At 48.2% G+C, this 20899-nt stretch overlaps 1 protein-coding gene across 4 annotated transcripts in view; it reads left to right on the top strand.

The window, feature by feature from the left end:
• The first annotated feature begins 5372 nt into the window (after positions 1-5372).
• PPP4R3B (protein phosphatase 4 regulatory subunit 3B) overlaps positions 5373-20899 on the top strand; it is a 49112-nt gene continuing 33585 nt past the window's right edge. For 3 of the 4 annotated variants that reach the window (XM_040429710.1, XM_040429708.1, XM_040429707.1), the window contains exons 1-4: positions 5373-5791; positions 15077-15132; positions 17148-17246; positions 18903-19526. In XM_040429710.1, coding sequence (XP_040285644.1) covers positions 5650-5791; positions 15077-15132; positions 17148-17246; positions 18903-19526 — 921 coding nt within the window. In that variant the 5' untranslated portion in view covers positions 5373-5649. The remainder of the gene's footprint in view (positions 5792-15076; positions 15133-17147; positions 17247-18902; positions 19527-20899) is intronic. The other variant, XM_040429709.1, reaches the window with a different exon arrangement.

Here is a 20899-nt window from a genome sequence, read left to right as displayed (position 1 = left end):
TGCTGACAACAAAATCACACAAAAATAAAAATCACATTTTTTAACCCATGGAGGTCTGGATTTGGAGTCACACTCAAAATTAAAGTGGAAAAACACACTACAGGCTGATCCAACTTTGATGCAATGTCCTTAAAACAAGTCAAAATGAGGCTCAGTAGTGTGTGTGGCCTCCACGTGCCTGTATGACCTCCCTACAACGCCTGTGCATGCTCCTGATGAGGTGGCAGATGGTCTCCTGAGGGATCTCCTCCCAGACCTGGACTAAAGCATCTGCCAACTCCTGGACAGTCTGTGGTGCAACGTGACGTTGGTGGATAGAGCGAGACATGATGTCCCAGATGTGCTCAATTGGATTCAGGTCTGGGGAACGGGCGGGCCAGTCCATAGCATCAATGCCTTCGTCTTGCAGGAACTGCTGACACACTCCAGCCACATGAGGTCTAGCATTGTCTTGCATTAGGAGGAACCCAGGGCCAACCGCACCAGCATATGGTCTCACAAGGGGTCTGAGGATCTCATCTCGGTACCTAATGATAGTCAGGCTACCTCTGGCGAGCACATGGAGGGCTGTGCGGCCCTCCAAAGAAATGCCATCCCACACCATTACTGACCCAATGCCAAACCGGTCATGCTGGAGGATGTTGCAGGCAGCAGAACGTTCTCCACGGCGTCTCCAGACTCTGTCACATGTGCTCAGTGTGAACCTGCTTTCATCTGTGAAGAGCACAGGGCGTCAGTGGCGAATTTGCCAATCTTGGTGTTCTCTGGCAAATGCCAAACGTCCTGCACGGTGTTGGGCTGTAAGCACAACCCCCACCTGTGGACGTCGGGCCCTTATATCACCCTCATGGAGTCTGTTTCTGACCGTTTGAGCAGACACATGCACATTTGTGGCCTGCTGGAGGTCATTTTGCAGGGTTCTGGCAGTGCTCCTCCTGTTCCTCCTTGCACAAAGGCGGAGGTAGCGGTCCTGCTGCTGGGTTGTTGCCCTCCTACGGCCTCCTCCACGTCTCCTGATGTACTGGCCTGTCTCCTGGTAGCGCCTCCATGCTCTGGACACTATGCTGACAGACACCGCAAACCTTCTTGCCACAGCTCGCATTGATGTGCCATCCTGGATAAGCTGCACTACCTGAGCCACTTGTGTGGGTTGTAGACTCCGTCTCATGCTACCACTAGAGTGAAAGCACCGCCAGCATTCAAAAGTGACCAAAACATCAGCCAGGAAGCATAGGAACTGAGAAGTGGTCTGTGATCACCACCTGCAGAACCACTCCTTTATTGGGGGTGTCTTGCTAATTGCCTATAATTTCCACCTGTTGTCTATCCCATTTGCACAACAGCATGTGAAATTGATTGTCACTCAGTGTTGCTTCCTAAGTGGACAGTTTGATTTCACAGAAGTGTGATTGACTTGGAGTTACATTGTGTTGTTTAAGTGTTCCCTTTATTTTTTTGAGCAGTGTACATATCATCAAGTCATATGATTGGCTTATGCATTCCTCCACACTCTATATACCTCCCTTGGGACACCTGTAGAAAGATGAGAAAAATCGCGCGCCTCTGTTCATTCGGCGCAGGCGCTCTGAGATGAGGAGGCTCGTCTCCTCAGAACTCCCTCAGTGCGCCGATGACATCACCGAAAGAGAAGACGTCATCGGCGCAGTTGCACTGAGGGAGTTCTGAGGAGACGAGCCTCCTCATCTCAGAGCGCCTGCGCCGAATGAACAGAGGCGCGCGATTTTTGAAATACTGACAGGGCCGGCCGGAGGAGGAGATCACGGCTGGCCCTGTCAATCAACACGGCGAGGGGGCGGTTTTCTGCTGCGGCTACCAGCAAGTAGACGCCCTACTTGCTGGTAGAGACCGGATTTACATATTATAAAACTTCGTTTTCTAAAGAAACGGCCGCATGAAAGTAAGTGACAAGATTATATTCTCCTATATCGCGCTATAAGGAATGTAACTATCCCAAAAAAAAAATATGACTTTTGTGGGGTGACAGAAGCCCTTTAATCCCAAAAAAAACTTTCCACTGCATTTCATTGCTGTCATTAAAGGACCTGCTGAGATCATTTCAGTAATCGTCTTGTTAACTCAGGTGAGAATGTTGACGAGCACAAGGCTGGAGATCATTATGTCAGGCTGATTGGGTTAAAATGGCAGACTTGACATGTTAAAAGGAGGGTGATGCTTGAAATCATTGTTCTTCCATTGTTAACCATGGTGACCTGCAAAGAAATGCGTGCAGCCATCATTGCGTTGCATAAAAATGGCATTCACAGGCAAGGATATTGTGGCTACTAAAATTGCACCTCAATCAACAATTTATAGATCCATCAAGAACTTCAAGGAAAGAGGTTCAATTCTTGTTAAGAAGGCTTCAGGGCATCCAAGAAAGTCCAGCAAGCGCCAGGATCGTCTCCTAAAGAGGATTCAGCTGCGGGATCGGAGTGCCACCATTGCAGAGCTTGCTCAGGAATGGCAGCAGGCAGGTGTGAGCGCATCTGCACGCACAGTGAGGCGAAGACTTTTGGAAAATGGCCTGGTGTCAAGAAGGGCAGCAAAGAAGCCACTTCTCTCCAACAAAAACATCAGGGACAGATTGATCTTCTGCAGAAAGTATGGTGAATGGACTGCTGAGGACTGGGGCAAAGTCATATTCTCCGATGAAGCCTCTTTCCGATTGTTTGGGGAATCTGGAAAAAGGCTTGTCCGGAGAAGAAAAGGTGAGCGCTACCATCAGTCCTGTGTCATGCCAACAGTAAAGCATCCTGAGACCATTCATGTGTGGGGTTGCTTCTCCCATGAATAAAGAATGGTACCAAAACACCCTCCAACAGCAACTTCTTCCAACAATCCAACAACAGTTTGCTGAAGAACAATGCATTTTCCAGCACGATGGAGCACCGTGCCATGAGGCAAAAGTGATAACTAAGTGGCTCGGGGACCAAAACGTTGACATTTTGGGTCCATGGCCTGGAAACTCCCCAGATCTTAATCCCATTGAGAACTTGTGGTCAATCCTCAGGAGGCGGGTGGACAAACAAAAACCCACTATTTCTGACAAACTCCAAGAAGTGATTATGAAAGAATGGGTTGCTATCAGTCAGGAATTGGCCCAGAAGTTGATTGAGAGCATGCCCAGTCGAATTGCAGAGGTCCTGAAAAAGAAGGGCCAACATTGCAAATACTGACTCTTTGCATAAATGTCATGTAATTGTCGATAAAAGCCTTTGAAACGTATGAAGTGCGTGTAATTATATTTCACTACATCACAGAAACAACTGAAACAAAGATCTAAAAGCCGTTTAGCAGCAAACTTTGTGAAGACTAATATTTGTGTTATTCTCAAAACTTTTGGCCACGACTGTAGTTACCATGTCTCTATTACATTATCTTCTATGAAGTAATTGATACTCAATATGTACCGTCATCCCAGTCTGCTAAAATAGGGTACACGGTTGGGGTCTGTCCACACTAGTATCATGGCTTCCAATAAATTGACTTTAATGGATCATTTTGGGTTTCCAGTATTTTTTATGACACAAATAGCGCTACAGCCATTAAAATACTGGGAGCGGATGAAGGAACCCAGTGGAGAATGAAACGTCTGTGTGACCGAGGGTAAGATTATCAGATACCAAGATGAATATGCCGTAATGGTGGTGCACGCTGCTAGGTGGCTTTACATGGCCACAATTTATAGTTGCCAGACCATCGAGCGCTTACACAGCGATTTGCTGATCTTATGATCACGTTTTTAGCAATGATCTAAAGTAGAGGGATTGCTGGGACTCCCACTGATCACATGACTGGAGCAGCCGCACACATTCAGCTCCATGGGAGGAGAGGCCCAGTACAGTGCCATAGAGCTGAATGAAGTGGATTCACTGCGGACTCCAGCGACTCATTGCTATGATCTGTTGGGGTTCCACCAGTCAGACCCCCTCCGATCAGACACTTACTCCCTGAGAGCACACACATCCGGGGGCTGGAGCCCTCTGCATACATTGATCCCGTCATTGTGTCCATCAAAGAGAGGTGGATTGGGGGGAGGGGGGGGGGGTCTCAAGTTTTAAGCCCATATTACACAGCCCGATATTGTCGGGAAGGAAGCGTTCCCTCCCAGCAATCGCCCGCTCGGTAGCAGAGGAGACCACTGCTGTTACATGCAGTGATCTCCTCCTCAGTATAGGGAGGAGCGATCGTTATACTGATCAGGATTACACACCACAATCTGCCGCCAGCAGACGATGATTTTTAAACCTGTGAAAAGATCCTGATTACCCGATGAAGGTGTGTCCTTCCCGCTGCCACTATCTCTGTGGGGGCACTCGTACCTGTGCCCGCTCCACTCTGTCAAAGCCTGGCATAGCGCATTTGATGCCGTGTGCACGCTGGGAGTCATAGTTTCTCCACAGCTGGAGGGCGGCAGGTTGCTGACCGCTGGTGTAGTGGATGGAGCCGGTCACTGCTCTGCTATTCCAGCTCCATTCAGCACACAGTGGTCACAGCTGTTCATTGAGGGACTGGGGGTACTGAACCCCCCACCGAATCAAGATTGGGAATAGGCCATCAATATAAAAATCCAGGAGAACCCCTTTAAGTTCCCAAAATGCAATTCCCTCTGATATGGGAGAAGTAGCAGACCATAGGAGTCAGCTTTGGATGTGACTGGAGTAGAACACGCCGGAGCTGTCACATGGAGGTCGCTGACTACAGAGCCGCCCTGTGTGGACGTGACCAGCGTGTTGTGGAAACAGCTGACGGTGGGCGGAGCCCGGGCCGCAGTCACTGTCACTGGCCGCCTCTGATTGGCTGGCGGCATTGTTTGTTTTCCTGCCGTTTCCCTGGGGTCATAAAGATAAACCCTGTCCATTTATTTACTCGCTCGATTCCAAGCCAAAGTCTTGCGAGTAGGAAACTGTAGAGGGCGACAGAGAGCAAGCCGCGAAGAGCCAGCCGCCATCTTTCTTTCGGGTCATTTCCTTCTGCCGTGCTCAGCGTGGAGCCTCCGTCTCTCTGTATCTGTATTATATGAGGTTTTACTGGTCGTATTGTATCTGGTGACCAATATATACGCCGTTGTCTCGTTTGACTCTCGTTATATTACACATCTATGATACAGTTCACTGCCTTGCCCACATAAAATATGCCCGCCATTGACCTCCCCCTCCCTGCATGATGACTCTGCCCTCTGGCGGCCTCCACCATTTCGCGGAAGTCCGTGCAAAGCTTTTTGACCCTGGAAGGACACGGTAGCCATTACTTGGCCAGCGCCCTCTGCTGGTAATCCGTGTTTCGCGGAAGTCTTTAGTGGGTTTCTTGTCCCTGGAAAGGCACCGTAGCCCCTGCTGAACTGGCCAGTGCAACCTGTTTCATTTATCGTTGGAGGAAGAGAAAGGAGAGAATCGGGTTACAAGATGGCGGCTGTGTGATCTACCAGTCAAGCCGAGGAGGCAGAGGGATCGGCGCTGGCGGGAGGAGGACGGTGACACCGGATCCATCAGGAGACGAGAAACCCGCGGCCCCCGGGGCTCCTCCTGCTAATAGCCAGCGGCTCCAACTTCAGGCAACCGGCAAAGGATGAGCCGCGGTGGGGGCTTACCGTGAAGAAAGCCGGGGCGAGAACGAGCGGGCGGCATCATGTCTGACACCAGGCGGCGGGTCAAGGTCTACACCCTGAACGAGGAGCGCCAGTGGGACGACCGGGGCACCGGCCATGTGTCCTCCACCTATGTGGACCGGCTGAAGGGGATCTCGCTGCTGGTGCGGGCCGAGGCTGACGGTGAGAGGGGGGTTGTTACAGCACGAGAACTACACGTCCCAGCATGGCCTGAGTGTGTGGAGGGGGCTGAGATTTACTGCTTCAGAGGTAAACCTGGCAGAGCCCCTCCTGGCCTATCACGTGTCCAGGGGTGGAAGCCCCCCTTATACTGACTGTAGTAGGTAGGATAGTAGCCCCTGCAGTGTAATATTGGGGAAGGTATGATCGCCTTGAGGTAATACTGGCAGAGCCCCTCCTGGCCCTATCACGTGTCCAGGGATGGAAGCCCCCCTTATACTGACTGTAGTAGGTAGGATAGTAGCCCCTGCAGTGTAATATTGGGGAAGGTGTGATCGCCTTGAGGTAATACTGGCAGAGCCCCTCCTGGCCCTATCACGTGTCCAGGGATGGAAGCCCCCCTTATACTGACTAGTAGGTAGGATAGTAGCCCCTGCAGTGTAATATTGGGGAAGGTATGATCGCCTTGAGGTAATACTGGCAGAGCCCCTCCTGGCCCTATCACGTGTCCAGGGGTGGAAGCCCCTCTTATACTGACTGTAGTAGGTAGGATAGTAGCCCCTGCAGTGTAATATTGGGGAAGGTGTGATCGCCCTGAGGTAATACTGGCGGAGCCCCTCCTGGCGCTATCACGTGTCCAGGGATGGAAGCCCCCCTTATACTGACTAGTAGGTAGGATAGTAGCCCCTGCAGTGTAATATTGGGGAAGGTATGATCGCCTTGAGGTAATACTGGCAGAGCCCCTCCTGGCGCTATCGCGTGTCCAGGGGTGGAAGCCCCCCTTATACTGACTGTAGTAGGTAGGATAGTAGCCCCTGCAGTGTAATATTGGGGAAGGTATGATCGCCCTGAGGTAATACTGGCAGAGCCCCTCCTGGCGCTATCATCGCCCCATGGTAAGGTATGATCGCCCCATGGTAAGTGGCTTCAGAGTCGCATGCTGCGCTAATTTTGCCACACCCCCTTATGTGTTGATGGATCCGTCAGGCGCAGGTCCTGTTCTCAGCAGCAGCCATGATGCTGGTGCAATGTACGTTTATTTAAATCCTGAAAAAAAAAAAAAAAAAAGCTCTGTTCACACCTACATCATAACTGGAAACCACAGCGCATGCGCTCCCGGATCTGTTGCACTGCGTTCATCGCTGGTGACCCACGGACCCCCACTAATTTCCATAGAAAATTAACCAAAGCGTTAGAGTATTTCTGACTAGTCTTTGGACTTAAAGGAATTGTCCAACATTATATCAGACCTCTTAGTGGCCGACCCATGGTGGTGATCATACTTAAAGGGGTTGTCTAACATTTATATTTGACCTCAGAGTAGCCGACGACCGGTGTTGACCGTACTTAAAGGGGTAGGACGCGTTTTATAGCATTTTACATTTCCCTACTGTATCTTTCCATCGTATAACTTACCTTCCTTCCTGACCCCCGCTTTGCTGTTAGTTTGTGGTCGCATCCTCTGCTGTAAACAGTGGCAGTGCTGTTCGTGGCACAGTCATATGACCTCATCCAGTGGAGGACTCGCTTCAACCAACCGTCCATTCAGTAGTGCACGCCCCTGGCTTTCATTTTACTGCGCAGACTCAGATCATCCTCCTCTGCTTGCTCCCGTCCCACCGAGTGTTATTACTTCTACTGTGCAGACGCAGGAGGAAGCGTTCTGCGCATGCCCAATCTTCTCCTGCTCTGCATCAAGGTATATGGAGGCTCCGGTCCTTGTTTTCCCTGTGCCGACTCCCTGTGAAGCGTTTAGTTTAGACAGCGCATGCGCCACTTCCCTGGGGGCCGGTGCAGTGGAAACTAGGCGCCTGCATATATCACGATGCAGAGCAGGATAAAATTAAGCGCGTGCTGAACGCTTCCTCCTGCGTCTGCGCAGTACAAGAATGAACGCCTAATGGGACAGGAGCAAGTGGAGGAGGATGATATCGCGCCTGTGCAGTGAAATGGAAGCCGGGGGCGTGCACTAATGGATAGACGGATGGTTGAAGCGAGTCATACGACCGTGCCACGAACAGCCACTGTTTACAGCAGAGGATGCGACTGCAAACTAAGAAAAGCGGGGGCAGGAAGGAAGGTAAGTTATACGATGGGTAGATACAGTAGAGAAATGTAAAATGCTATAAAAGTGTCCTACCCCTTTAAGGGTACCCTGCCGCTAGGTTCGGTCTCTATTGCTCCACCGCCGGCTCTTCATCCCCCTGGTGACCCCTCCCTTGCATCATGTGACCGTTTGTCGTGATGCAAGAGGAGTAGGTCACTGCTGCAGTCAACTATTGGCTGCAGCGGTCACATGCATGTCAGCAGGATACTGACATCCGAGCAGAGCTGGCCGTGGAGCAGCAGAGACCAAACCCAGTGGTGGGGACCAGGTAAGTGATCATCGGCCACTGTGAGGTCGGATATGTTGGACAACTCCTTTAAAGTGGTACTCCCATATCAGACATTGGTGGCATATCGCTAGAAAATGTCAGATGGGTGCGGGTCTCACCTCTGGGACCTGCTCCGATCTAGAGAACAAGGCCTCCTGAACTGAAGGAGACCATAAGTGTGGCCACCCTCCATGCACCTCCGTGGGAGTTCTAGAAATAACCAAGCTCTGGCTCAGCTATTTCAGGCAGTGAATGGAGGAGAGGTGGCTGCGCAATGCCCAGCGAGCTCCCTATTCGCCATTATGGGACTTGCTATGGTATTGTAGGAACTCCCATAGCAGTAAATGGAGAGCGCTGCGCATGCAATGTGTGCTCTCGTTCACTTTGAGGGGGTCCCGTTCAGTTGTCATCAATGTCTGGGATGGGTATAACCCTTAAAGGGGTGGTCCGGGTTCAGAGCTGAGCCCAGACATTCCTCCATTTTCACCCCGGCAGCCCCCCTGACATGAGCATCGGAGAAGTTCATGCTCCTATGCTCTCCTTTGACCTGCGCTAAATCGCGCAGGGCAAAGGCATTTTTTGGAAATCCGGTGACGTACCGGGGCTCTCCATGGGGCTGCCAGGAAGCCCAGTGACGTCACCAGCACTGATGGGCGGGATTTACCGCTGCCCTAGCCAGTTAAACGGCTAGGGCAGCGCTAAAGCCCGCCCATCTGAGCCGGTGACGTCACCGAACACACTGCCGGGCGGAAGTTACCGCCCGGCAGTGTGTTATTGTAAACAAAAGAGCCCGTGCCCTGCGCGATTTAGCGCAGGGCAAGGGAGCGCATCGGAGCATGAACTACTCCGATGCTAGCCTCAGGGGGGCTGCCAGCTCTGAACCCGGACAACCCCTTTAAGAGGTCCTTCTGCCAATGACACTTGCGGATTGTCCATCCAGTATACCCTATCTGTTTGATGGGAGGAGAATCCCACTGCCGAGACCCCCAGCAGTCATGTACAGATCAGGGAGGGCTCGAGAGCTGGACAGATACGGTGATCGCACTCGCTGGTTCTGAGGTCTAACGCTCGGAAATTGCCTAAAAAATGGTTCTCGTAAACAGTGCCCCAAGAAGAACTCGGCACCCCCCAAACTTGTATCAAAATAAAGCCCCAAAAGCACCCGTAGCCCTGTACAAACCTCTACAGCCTGCAGGACCGGTGCACAAAGAAATCCGATTTCATTCAGTCTCGCACAAAGTGGAAGCCATCGTGATGTGCGGTATGAAATGGCACATCCGATCCCATAAATGCCTAATAGCAGTGTACAGAAACGTCAAGCCAGACAAGAAGCTCAAACGAAATTGCCAGGAGTGGAGGTTGGGCCCCTGGATGCCGCCATTTTAGTGTGTGCGCAGTTTATCTGCTCCCTGCATTTGCTGTTTAGGTTCTGCCCCAGTCATGTCCTCCAGCCCTAAGGGTGGGAAAATACATTGTACCCTTCACCACGTGTCTGCAGCAGTGCTACTTAATGTGCCAAGATGGCTGAAGCCTAGCGGGAAGCTGTCTTCACATCACCTTTATCGCCGCAGTTTGATAGATGCCGTCGCGGGTATGTTAAATTGATGCCATATTTTCTGCTGTATACTGGCAGACAGGGGGCGAGGTAAGGCAATGTTGATTGTGTATGGCGGGAGTTTTCCTGACGTGCACGCTAAATGGACATTCACATCTCTGTGCGATATAGATAAGGCGCTTCCTTCTGAAACCCAGTTCAAGGGGACCTCTCACATTGAACCTGGTGTCCGAGCTGAAGGCAGCAGGTTATAGAGCAGGAGGAGCTGAGCAGATTGGTATGTAGTTTTATGGGAAAATATTCAATCTAAATAGTTTAATTTATATTCCTGCTCATTCTGGGCTTTAAAGTCAATGAGTCGGTCCTATCGGTGATTGACAGCGATCTCTGTGTACACCGTCATAGAGGGAAGGCCGGCAGTCACTGGAAGATTCATACTTGCCTACTCCCAGCCACTCCAGTCCTGGCTTGTCTCTTCCTGCCATGGCCAAGTGTGCCGCTGAAGCCAGTCATTGGCTGCAGTCGCCCCAAGTGACTTGGCACACATGGGAATGTCCATGCCCCAGCCAGAAGAAGCAATCTGGAGACCAGAAGATGGCTTTTTTTTTTTAAGCGGGACAATGCTCGACTACACACAGCAAAGATTTTTTTCAGGCATGTCTCCTCCAGATTACCAAACTTCCTGTCTTCCCCACTCTCATGTATGGGACCAATGTGCCACAGGATGCCATATGGAACCTGTATGCCTCCATGCCCAACCATATCCAGGCTAGAGACGGCCCAGCAGGTCCTAGAGCTCCTCTCAGTTCTACGGTATTCCCCAATAAACGTATGTTGTAATCACCTACATACAAAGCATTGAGAATGTCTTCAGGCCCTTTCACTTTTTTCACATTTTATGTGCTTATGCTAAAATTAAAAAGAAAAACAAGCACTTAATACCCTATAATGAGAGTTAAAACGGACTTGGGCCCCTTTCACACGAGCGAGTGCAATGCGTGACGTGAACGCAGAGCACCCGCACTGAATCCTCACCCATTCATTTCAATGTGTTCTGCGTTGCGTGAAAAAGGCACCATGTTCTATATTCTGCGTTTTTTCACGCAGCCCTGGCCCCATAGAAGTGAATGGGGCCTCAGTGAAAAACGCATTGCATCCGGAAACAAGTGCGGGTGCGATGAGTTATTCACTGATTGTTGCTAGGAGATGTTGTTTGTAAACCTTCAGGTTTTTTATCACGCGCGTGAAAAACACATCAAAATGCATTGCACCTGCGTGGAAAAAACTGACTGAACTTGCTTGCAAAATGGTGCGAGTATCACTGAACGCATCCAGAGCCAATCCGTCACGCCGTGTGAAAGAGGCCTAAGGCTGCACCACCGCAGCTGCCGCGTTTTGGCAGTTCATTTCAGCACAGTCACTGAAATTGGGTTTAGACTTGCGTCTAAAGTGTCTTAAAGACCTAATGAGGGACGTTTTACGCCAATAGTGGCATAAATAAAAAGTCTCACATTATGGTGCCCGCCACAATTTGTGACCTTTTTTTAGGCTTCTCACCACTTTTCCAGAGTGGCGATAAAAGGGGTGCGGTTTAGTGTAGGCCGGCAGGGCTTTGCGCCAGGAAATGGCGGAAGTTATAGGTGAAGTCTGCGCCAATCTGTAGCTGGCGTAGACTTCCGTTTCGGGCAGAGAATTGTCTGATTTGTTAAGAAGCTTCTGCCTCTTACATAAATAAGGCTGGAGGGCGGATGTGCCCCAATGTCTGTAAGGTTAGCGCCTCACTCTAGGCCGCAGGTTTCAAGCTTTATTCCCATATTTCTAGGACAAGGCGCTCCAGATTGGTTGTATAATGGGGAGACACGAGGAGCTTCTGATGAGAAAAACGTGTGACTACCTGACCGTTTCCGGGGTGAGCGCTGTGCTGGGACAACGGAGGGAGGTTTACTATGGAAAATGCGCTAGAATTCTGCACATTGTATAGATTATTATAAAAAAAAAAATATTGTATTTATTTTAATTTTTTTTGGGCTTTGCACATATTCACTTCCCATGGAGCATTGCCCATAATTCTCCACCCCATGTAGTGCTTCCAGTAAGTCTCCATACGGGACTGATTGATATTAGTTCGGCCGTGATCCGTTATGGAAGAAACAGAGCATTAAAGGGTTTCTGTCACCAGATTTAACCCTATAAAGCTAGCTGACATTAGCGATGTGCTAATGTCAGCTAAACCTAACTAGCCTATTCCTACTTTTATCTATGCCCCCGTTACGCCAGACGCTCGCAGGTTTTCAGCTTCCTCACCGTCCCTGCGCCGAATGCTGAACGGCACGAGGTGTCTCCAGAGCACAGGGCTGGCGACAGATGCGAGCGCTGCCTGGCCCTGCCAATCAGGACTTGGAGGAGGCGACAAAGGTGGGAGAACGGAGCCTCTAGGAGCAGGAACAAGGCCCCAAGAGACAGAAACCCTTTAAGAGATAAGGAGCAGGTCCAATGGCAGCAGAATCAGAAGCTAAGGCCTTGTTCACATCTATTAATCAGACGCAGAACAGCCTACCGGATATCGCAGGATTTGGCATTGCCGGATTCTGTACTTTACTGCCGTGTACCCATTGGCTGTAATGAGGTCTGGTGGTGGTCCGGCCGCCTTCCAGCATAAATGCCAGGTTTCGGCCAGGAATGAACAAATACATGCAACAGTGTTTTTCTTGACTGGCAGCCAGCATTTGTGCCCGATCTCATCGCATTGACGGAGATTTGCACTCTGCCTTATCCTACAACATCTCATGGCCCCTGACCCAAGAGCCATCGCTGCTTTCTAGGCCTCCAGCTGAGCTGATTTTTCTGATGTTTCTCCTGGAGATGTAGCAGTTCATGGTGCTAAGCTGGTCTACACATCAGATGTGCTTCTGGCCTCTCCTCCGACAGCTGATGTTGGTGCAAGATGGGGATTGGACATGTTGGATTTCAGCTGCCTGATCCTCTTGTTAGCGGAAAGGCTTCTGGCAGCAGCTTTTCCCCTCTCCCGTTTACTACGTATGGGAGCATGGGGAGAGGCCTGTGGCTGTCCCAGCACAGTCTGTCTGTATCCAGCCAGAGTCACACTGTAAAGGGACCCACCCCCCGACTGGTGACACCCAGAAGGACCTGACTGCTGGTAATACTTCCGGAAGGAATAATAGAGGAATGGCACAGCATGGAATCATAACGATAAATGGTCCAGTATTATTACATGGGAAACAGAAGTTTTTACTAAAACGGACATTACAGGTGAGAGATCCTCTAAGTATGGCGAAATGTTAAGCCTGTCCGTCTGATCTGTCGGCAGGCAGGCCCCGAAAGACACAAGCCGCATGGCAAATGTTCCTCCAGCACCAAACCTCTGTGCCCGAGCAATAGGGATAAAGTCTGGCTCCCAGGTTGGGCTATTGGTCTACAGTAAAATGTCTGCCCCGGATGCAGGAAGGGGCTTTACCTCTGGCACCCGGCCTGATCTAGACAAGAGGGGAGGAAGAAGTTCTAAAAGATAACTTTTCATTGTACTGTTAAAAATTTGCCAGTGTTACACATATATGTACAAGTGTGCCCAGGTGCCAGATGAGGTGATGTCCACAAATACCGGTACCGTACCCTAAGCTGGTTCTGCTGGAGTCCGGTAAGGTTGTCACATTGGGGTATTTATTGGATTTGAGGTTCGACATGCCTCCAACCTGTTGATACCAGCTGGGCACATCTGTACAGATGTGAAACATTGACGTTTTTTTAACAGTACAATTAAGTTATGTTTTAGAACTTATTCCTCTCCTGTCTAGTTTTGCTGATTTAGGGAGAGTTATCTTGTGTGGGCGTTTTCGTTATAGCCTTCCCCTCACCCCTTATGGTATTTGTGTGTTTTTTTTAATTGGTCGCTATTTTTCTGCTCCACAATTCCTTTACTGCTGGAGTGCAAAAAAAAATTAAAAAAATACATTCTGGCTCCTGAAGGTCAAATGCTGGGTTTACAGGGCCAAGTTGTCGGGCAGATTATCGGGGACAAACTTTCTTTAAATAAAAAAAAGAGCTTATTCCCGATAATCTACGTGTGTAAATGTTCCGCCGATCTTCGGGTGATGCCGTCTTTCCTGCATCACCTGGGCAGCAGATCGTGCGATCCAAACGGCAATCTGCTGCCCAGAATCAATGCAACTGTATGAGGACGAGCGATGGCAATAGTGACTGTGGAGGTGATCGCTACATGTAAATGCTGCGCTTCTCCCTCCCTGAACGAGCGGAAGACTGTCGGTAAGGAGCGCTTCCTTCCCAATAACCGGCCGCACCTCTAATCTGACTGTCCCATTCATGTAAATTAGGGATGCTCAGCCTGCGGCCCTCCAGCTGTTGTTAAACTACAACTCCCATCATGCCCTCCTGTAGGCTGTCTGGGCATGCTGGGAGTTGTAGTTTTGAAACAGCGGAGGGCCGCAGGTTGGGCATCCCTGATCTAAATGGAATTTGTAATAAGCCATGCTCGCGTGGCAGAGATTTTCAGATTCATACAATTCTGCTGCATGTCAACATGCTCTAAAGGTCCTTTTACATGGGCCAAGAGAGCAGGTAGTGATCTGGAACCATCAACCCTATGGACCTTTATTCCTGATCGTCTGCTCATTGGCTAGATTTACATGTAGCAGGGATGTGCGGTATGTGGCTGGATGATCGTTACCATAGTCCGTCCCAGGGTTAGGCAACCTCCGGCATTTCAACTGTTGTGAAACTCCAACTCCCAGCATGCATACTTGCTCTGCGCAGAACTCTCATAGAAAATGATTAGAGCATGCTGGGAATTGTAGTTTCACAACAGCTGGCAAGCCGAAGGTTGCTGAGCCCTGTCAATCAGTTTCCACAGGGCACCATATTGGCGATGAACAGGGATCTTGGGTGATTGACAGATGAGATCCCCCAACAAATAAGCTTTTGCCTGCTTGTTGGGGATTGGCGGCACGTTTTCTCGGGCAGTTATCAGCAGCTATTGCCTTAAAGTTGGCAGTCGCTTGGGCATAGTGGAGAACACAATTAAAGTGTAGGGGGGTCAAACAAGGAAGGGTTAGGAATAAGGCATGCCACAGTTCTGGACAAGGCCTTGCTCTAATACAGGCATCCTCAAACTGCGGCCCTCCAGCTGTTGCAAAACTACAACTCCCAGCATGCCCGAACAGCCTACAGGTATCAGCCTACAGCAGCACATTGTGGGAGTTGTAGTTTTACAACAGCTGGAGGGCCGCAGTTTGAGGAGGCCTGCTCTAATACTTGAACAGTGTGAAGAATATTGAATGCGATGATTTCTGGCTTTATTCTCATTCTTCGTGTTTCTGTCTTCAGGTTCGTTGCTTTTAGAGTCGAAGATTAACCCGAATACTGCATATCAAAAGCAGCAGGTGTGTATTGGTTTGGTCACGGCGTATTTTATGTGGATTTCCACACGGATTTTACTGTTTCTATTTAGACAACACCAGGGAATTGCGCCTGCGCAGTTCATTCATTGATGTAGCTGCCCACGGTGGGTAATGTGCTGTGCATGCCCGGGCCCGGCAGTGACGCTCCCAGGCGCAGGTTTTCATTGAGCTGAGACAGTGACGTAAAGGGCCCTTTACAGGTGCCGAGTATCTGCCAGATGATCACTAATGAGCATTCGTGGGAACACTTGTTAGCGATTTATCTGGCGGTGTAAAAGTGCCACCGATTACCGGATGAGTGAAACGCTCGTTCATCTGGTAATAGATGATTTATGCAGACCCAAAAACCGGCATTTGCCGGCAGCAGATTGTGCTGTGTAAACAGCATCTGCAACAATGAGTCTGTACGGGGACGAGCAATGGCATTAGAGTGCGCTCCTCCCCATACGGCGGCGGAGATCGCTTTACTTATATATGGCGGTCTCCTTCACTGACGAGCAGGCATTTACTGGGTAGGAACGCTTCCTTCCCGACAATCGCCTGCTGTATCTTCCTGTGTAAAGGGTCCTTAAGGCCTCTTTCACACGGGCGAGATTTCCACGCGGGTGCAATGCGTGAGGTGAACGCATTGCACCCGCACTGAATCCGGACACATTCATTTCTATGGGGCTGTGCACATGAGCGGTAATTTTCACGCATCACTTGTGCTTTGCGTGAAAATCGCAGCATGCTCTATATTGTGCGTTTTTCATGCAACGCAGGCCCCATAGAAGTGAATGGGGCTGCGTCAAAATCGCAAGCAAGTGCGGATGCGGTGCGATTTTCACGCACGGTTGCTAGGAGACGATCGGGATGGGGACCCGATCATTATTATTTTCCCTTTTATAATATGGATATAAGGGAAAATAATAGTATTCTTAATACAGAATGCTTGGTAAAATAGTGATGGAGGGGTTAAAATATATATATATATATATATATATATATATATATATATATATATTTATATTTATATTTATATATTTATTTTAACTCGCCTTAATCCACATGTTTGCGCAGCCCGGCTTCTCTTCTTTAAGGAAAAGGACCTGTGGTGACGTCACTGCGCTCATCACATGGTCCATCACCATGGTGATGGATCATGTGACTGAACATGTGATGAGCACAGTGACGTCACCACATTTCCTTTTCCTCCTGGACAGCATAGACAGAAGAGAAGCCGGGCTGCGCAAACAAGTGGATTAAGGTGAGTTAAAATTTTATTTATTTTTTTCTTTCCCCTCCAGCGCTATTGTACTTTGCATTCTGTATTCAGAATGCTATTATTTTCCCTTATAACCATGTAATAAGGGAAAATAATAAAATCTACACAACACCTAACCCGAACTTCTGTGAAGAGGTTTGGGTACCAAACATGCCGATTTTTTTAATTTTATTTTTTATTTTTTCTCACGCGCGTGCAAAACGCATTAAGACTCTTTGCACTCGCGGGGGAAAATCGCGCATTTTCCCGCACGTCACCCGCAACGCCTGTGTGAACCCAGCCTAAGGAGGAGCGAATGCCTGATTTGAGTTCTGGCATGTATTGGATAGCACTGACAGCATTGTGTCAGTGTTACTCTATACATTTCAGAACTCTAAGGGTTACATATCCTAAATCAGTATAATGCTATAGGACCCCGGCAGTGTTAGGGAGGTCAGTACGGGAACTTCTGCAGACGCACACGTTGAGCTTGCTCTGTGAAACCAGCCTAAGGAGGACACGGCCGGGCTTACAGTGATCAATGACTAGCACCAGGGGGCGCTTGTGAGCTCATTAGCATATCGCTTCAAAGCAGCTTCGTAGCAGAGGAAGACAGAGGTACCGTTTGTGGACACTGTATATCGCCTACAGTACAATGAGGGACGTTTATTATGTGAAAAGTAGTGGTCTATCAAATCTCTATAAAACATGTTATTTGAGGTTGGAGCTAAGCCATGTCCTTGCTTTTGCCTAGGATACACTGATAGTTTGGTCTGAAGGGGAAAACTATGACTTGGCTCTCAGTTTTCAAGAAAAAGCCGGCTGTGACGAAATATGGGAAAAGATTTGTCAGGTAATGTGTCTTTTATTACTAAAATACGTTTGACCTATTTCACAGCTTCAGCTGCGCTTCACACACATCCGTAGGAATTGCATTGTCACTTTTTTTTTATATATATCCGAGACGCTGTGTTGAGCAAGGACCAAGACTGAATTTTCCAGTTCACTTGAAATGAAACTGGAAATTATTAACACTTTCCAGCTTGGATTGCCTTATGTTATCACAGGGTTTGAGTCATGCAACTGGCCTGTACCTAAGATCAGAGGCATTACCGAAACCCGGGAACAGTCTATTCGTTATTTGTTTGCTGCCTTTTCGGAGCCAGAAATGGATTTTTCTGTTAATAAAGCCTGAGGATTGTTTAATGCAGGACACGTTGTACCTAGTGAACCCATTTATTATATATCATGTAGTGGGGAGCAGGAGTAAAATGTAAATGGAGTGGAATTGAGGGGGAAAAAGTCATAGGTTTCGTTTTCACGGCATTCCCTATACGCCAAAAATTACATGTTAACTTCTTTCTGTGGGGCAGCACGGTTACAGCGATGCCATATTTTTATAGTTTTTCTTGTGTAAAACGGGTTTGAACTATTCTCTGGATACGTCATCAGTATCTTATCGGTGGGGGTCTGACACCCGGGATCCCCACCAATCAGCTGTTTGAGAAGGCACTTTCAGTAGCGCTGCGGCCTTCTCACAGCTTTGCCTTGGCTGTGTGACGTCACGTTCATCGGTCACATGGCTTAGGCGCAGTTCCGCCCCATTGAAGTGAACAGGGAGAAGGCCACTGTGTTACTGCGAGCATTGGTGCCTTCTCATACAGCTAATCATCAGGGTCCCTGGTGTTGAACCCCCACCAATCCAGAGGAGAGTTCATCAGTATCTGAAGTCTCGGGGGAAAAACCCCTTTTAATGCTTTAAAAAAAAAATTGGGGAGGTATACGGGATAAATACCCTTATTTTTTTAAAAAAAGGGTATTTATCCCATATACCTCCCCAAATTTTTTTTATAAAAAGTGATCAAAGTCACACCCCAATATGGAATCAATGGAAAATATAAAAATCAGCAAACAAAAAATTAGTCCTCAAACAGCTCTGTTAATATAAAAGTTATAGGGTTGAGAATATGGTTAAAAAAAAAAAATTAAATAAAATAGTTTTTTATTTTTTAGTATGAGGATTTTAGGACACAGCAGTACTGATGATCTATATTCTGTTTTGCATTTATAAGTTTCCCTAGGGGAATTTAACACGTGATTGTCGGATTGCCTGTCCCATAGACTGCAATGAGTTACCATTGCAGCTAGTGGGGGAATCGCTGAGTTCTATCGAGCTGTGGCACAGGCAGGGCTTGATAGGAATTTTGCTATGGCAGGCCTTGGAGCCTTCAGAAAGCCTGAGACTATAGCAACTAAACACCTCACACAATCTTGTTACGGGGGAGCCATTTGGTCAATGGGTCCCAGTAATTGAATGCTCAAATGCTTTTCTCACAAATGACCACGGCATCTGAGGGGTTACAAGTCCGTGATCGGCATTGTCACTGATCATGGATCCTGGCACCAAGCGTCAGGGGGAATAAGCCTCCACTAGAAGTGATTTTATTTATTTTTCCCCCTTTTGTAAACTTGTTTGTTATTCCTTTTTCATGTATTTTAATATATATAGGTTCAAGGCAAAGACCCCTCTGTGGAAGTCACACAAGACCCGATTGATGAATCGGAAGAAGAACGCTTTGAGGAGATGCCTGACTCAAGCAACTTGATTGATCTTCCTACTTGTGAACTCAGTAAACTTGAAGAGATTGCTGACCTTGTTACCTCAGTCCTATCATCACCTATCCGCAGAGAGAAGCTAGCTCTGGCTCTGGAGAATGAGGGCTATATTAAGAAACTGTTGCAGCTCTTCCAAACCTGCGAGAATCTGGACAACGCAGAAGGTTTGCATCATTTATACGAGATCATACGAGGAATCTTATTTCTCAATAAAGCAACTCTGTTTGAGGTGATGTTTTCGGACGAGTGTATTATGGATGTTGTGGGGTGCTTGGAGTACGACCCAGCCTTGGCCCAGCCAAAGAGACATCGTGAATTCTTAACCAAAACTGCAAAGTTTAAGGAAGTAATCCCCATAACAGACTCCGAACTTAGACAAAAGATTCACCAAACGTACAGGGTACAGTACATTCAAGATGTCATCTTGCCTACGCCATCTGTCTTTGAAGACAATTTTCTTTCTACGCTTACATCCTTCATTTTCTTCAACAAAGTGGAGATAGTCAGCATGCTGCAAGTAAGTAATATTCCTGTACTTGGAGGGCGTACATTTTCTTAGTCAAGACTTTTCTACTTTGTTTCCTCACTGAACTTCTCCGAGTTGTCCCCAAATCCAAGCCTCAGTGACGTTTCATCCATATTGACAGGTGGAATGTTTTTGAGGCCTATTTCTTATGTGCTGCTGACAGTAAGTATTTCAGAAAATGTATTTTCCTTTAGGAGTCTAGTGTGTGGGGTGGTTATCGTCAGACTCTAAGGGCTGACTCACACAGTCATGGTTGGCCTGGACAACACGGTCTGTATGTCAGCCCCATCTCCTGGGCCAACAGCGGCCCCGCTGACCCGAGCTCTCATCATGTGAGCGCACTGCAGTAGTCCCATGATCAGATGGAGACCGTATCACAAATTACTATGTCAGTTCAGTGCTGGTCGTGGTTGATCCTTCATGCAGCCGAGACACGGACGGTGTTTCCTGGGCAGACCACGGTTGTGTGCATGAGCTTTAAGACTAACACCATTTAGGATGGCTCCACATAACTCTTTCCCCACTTGTATTGTTTTGTCGATTGCCACAGATTTGTGGTGCAAAATCAACACTGCAATTCTGCCAGGTCTGAACCCGGTTTTATGGTTGGCACTGCTCTAAGAAAAGACGTTTCTCAGGTGGTGTAGGAGCTTTAAAAGTGAAAATGTTCCTTTTAGAGTGTATAATGCAGTAGATCAAACCTTATGGGCTGATTCATTTCTTACTATATTGGTCAGAGCTCCATTTTTATGATGTAGAGCTCCAAACCGCCTTTTTAGAGAAGTTATGTAATTCTTGCGGCTGGCTCTGTGGAGAACGTAGACTTAGTGCATTGTAGTGTTTATTCATTAATGACGCCGTACACAGAAAGATCCCCTGAGTGCCCTTTGCCGTCCTCCGACATTGTCATTTAAAGCGATTCTCAGCGGACCATCTTGCTAGGGAAGCCTCAGCCACCGAGACATGACTTTCTTTGAAATCTAAGGATGCTGGGCAGAACGAGTGCTCATACAGAGCAGCTCTTTTTTGTTGTTCATTGTGGGTGCTGAACCCTTAAAGAGTAAACTTTTGTACTAACTTTTAATGTCGTCCCTAACCCCCTAAAAAATATTTTTCTAATATACTTTATTACCGTATTTTTCGCCCTATAGGTTTTAGAGGAGGACAATAAGAAAACAATATTTTTCCTCTGACCTCAGATCAGCAATTAGACCCCCAATATTAATCAGACCTCAGCTCGCGGCCCCAATTAGACCCCCAATGTTAATAAGACTCTCAATCAGACCTCAGATCAGAGCCCAATATAAAGACACCCAGCCCCCAGCCATGTTTGAGCAGCCCCCAGCCATAGATCACAAAATAAA

This window comes from Bufo bufo, chromosome 4 (assembly GCF_905171765.1).
Source record: "Bufo bufo chromosome 4, aBufBuf1.1, whole genome shotgun sequence".
Classification (NCBI taxonomy): domain Eukaryota; kingdom Metazoa; phylum Chordata; class Amphibia; order Anura; family Bufonidae; genus Bufo; species Bufo bufo.
Note: the sequence above shows the minus strand (reverse complement) of the source record. Positions and strands in the feature narration are given on the sequence as shown.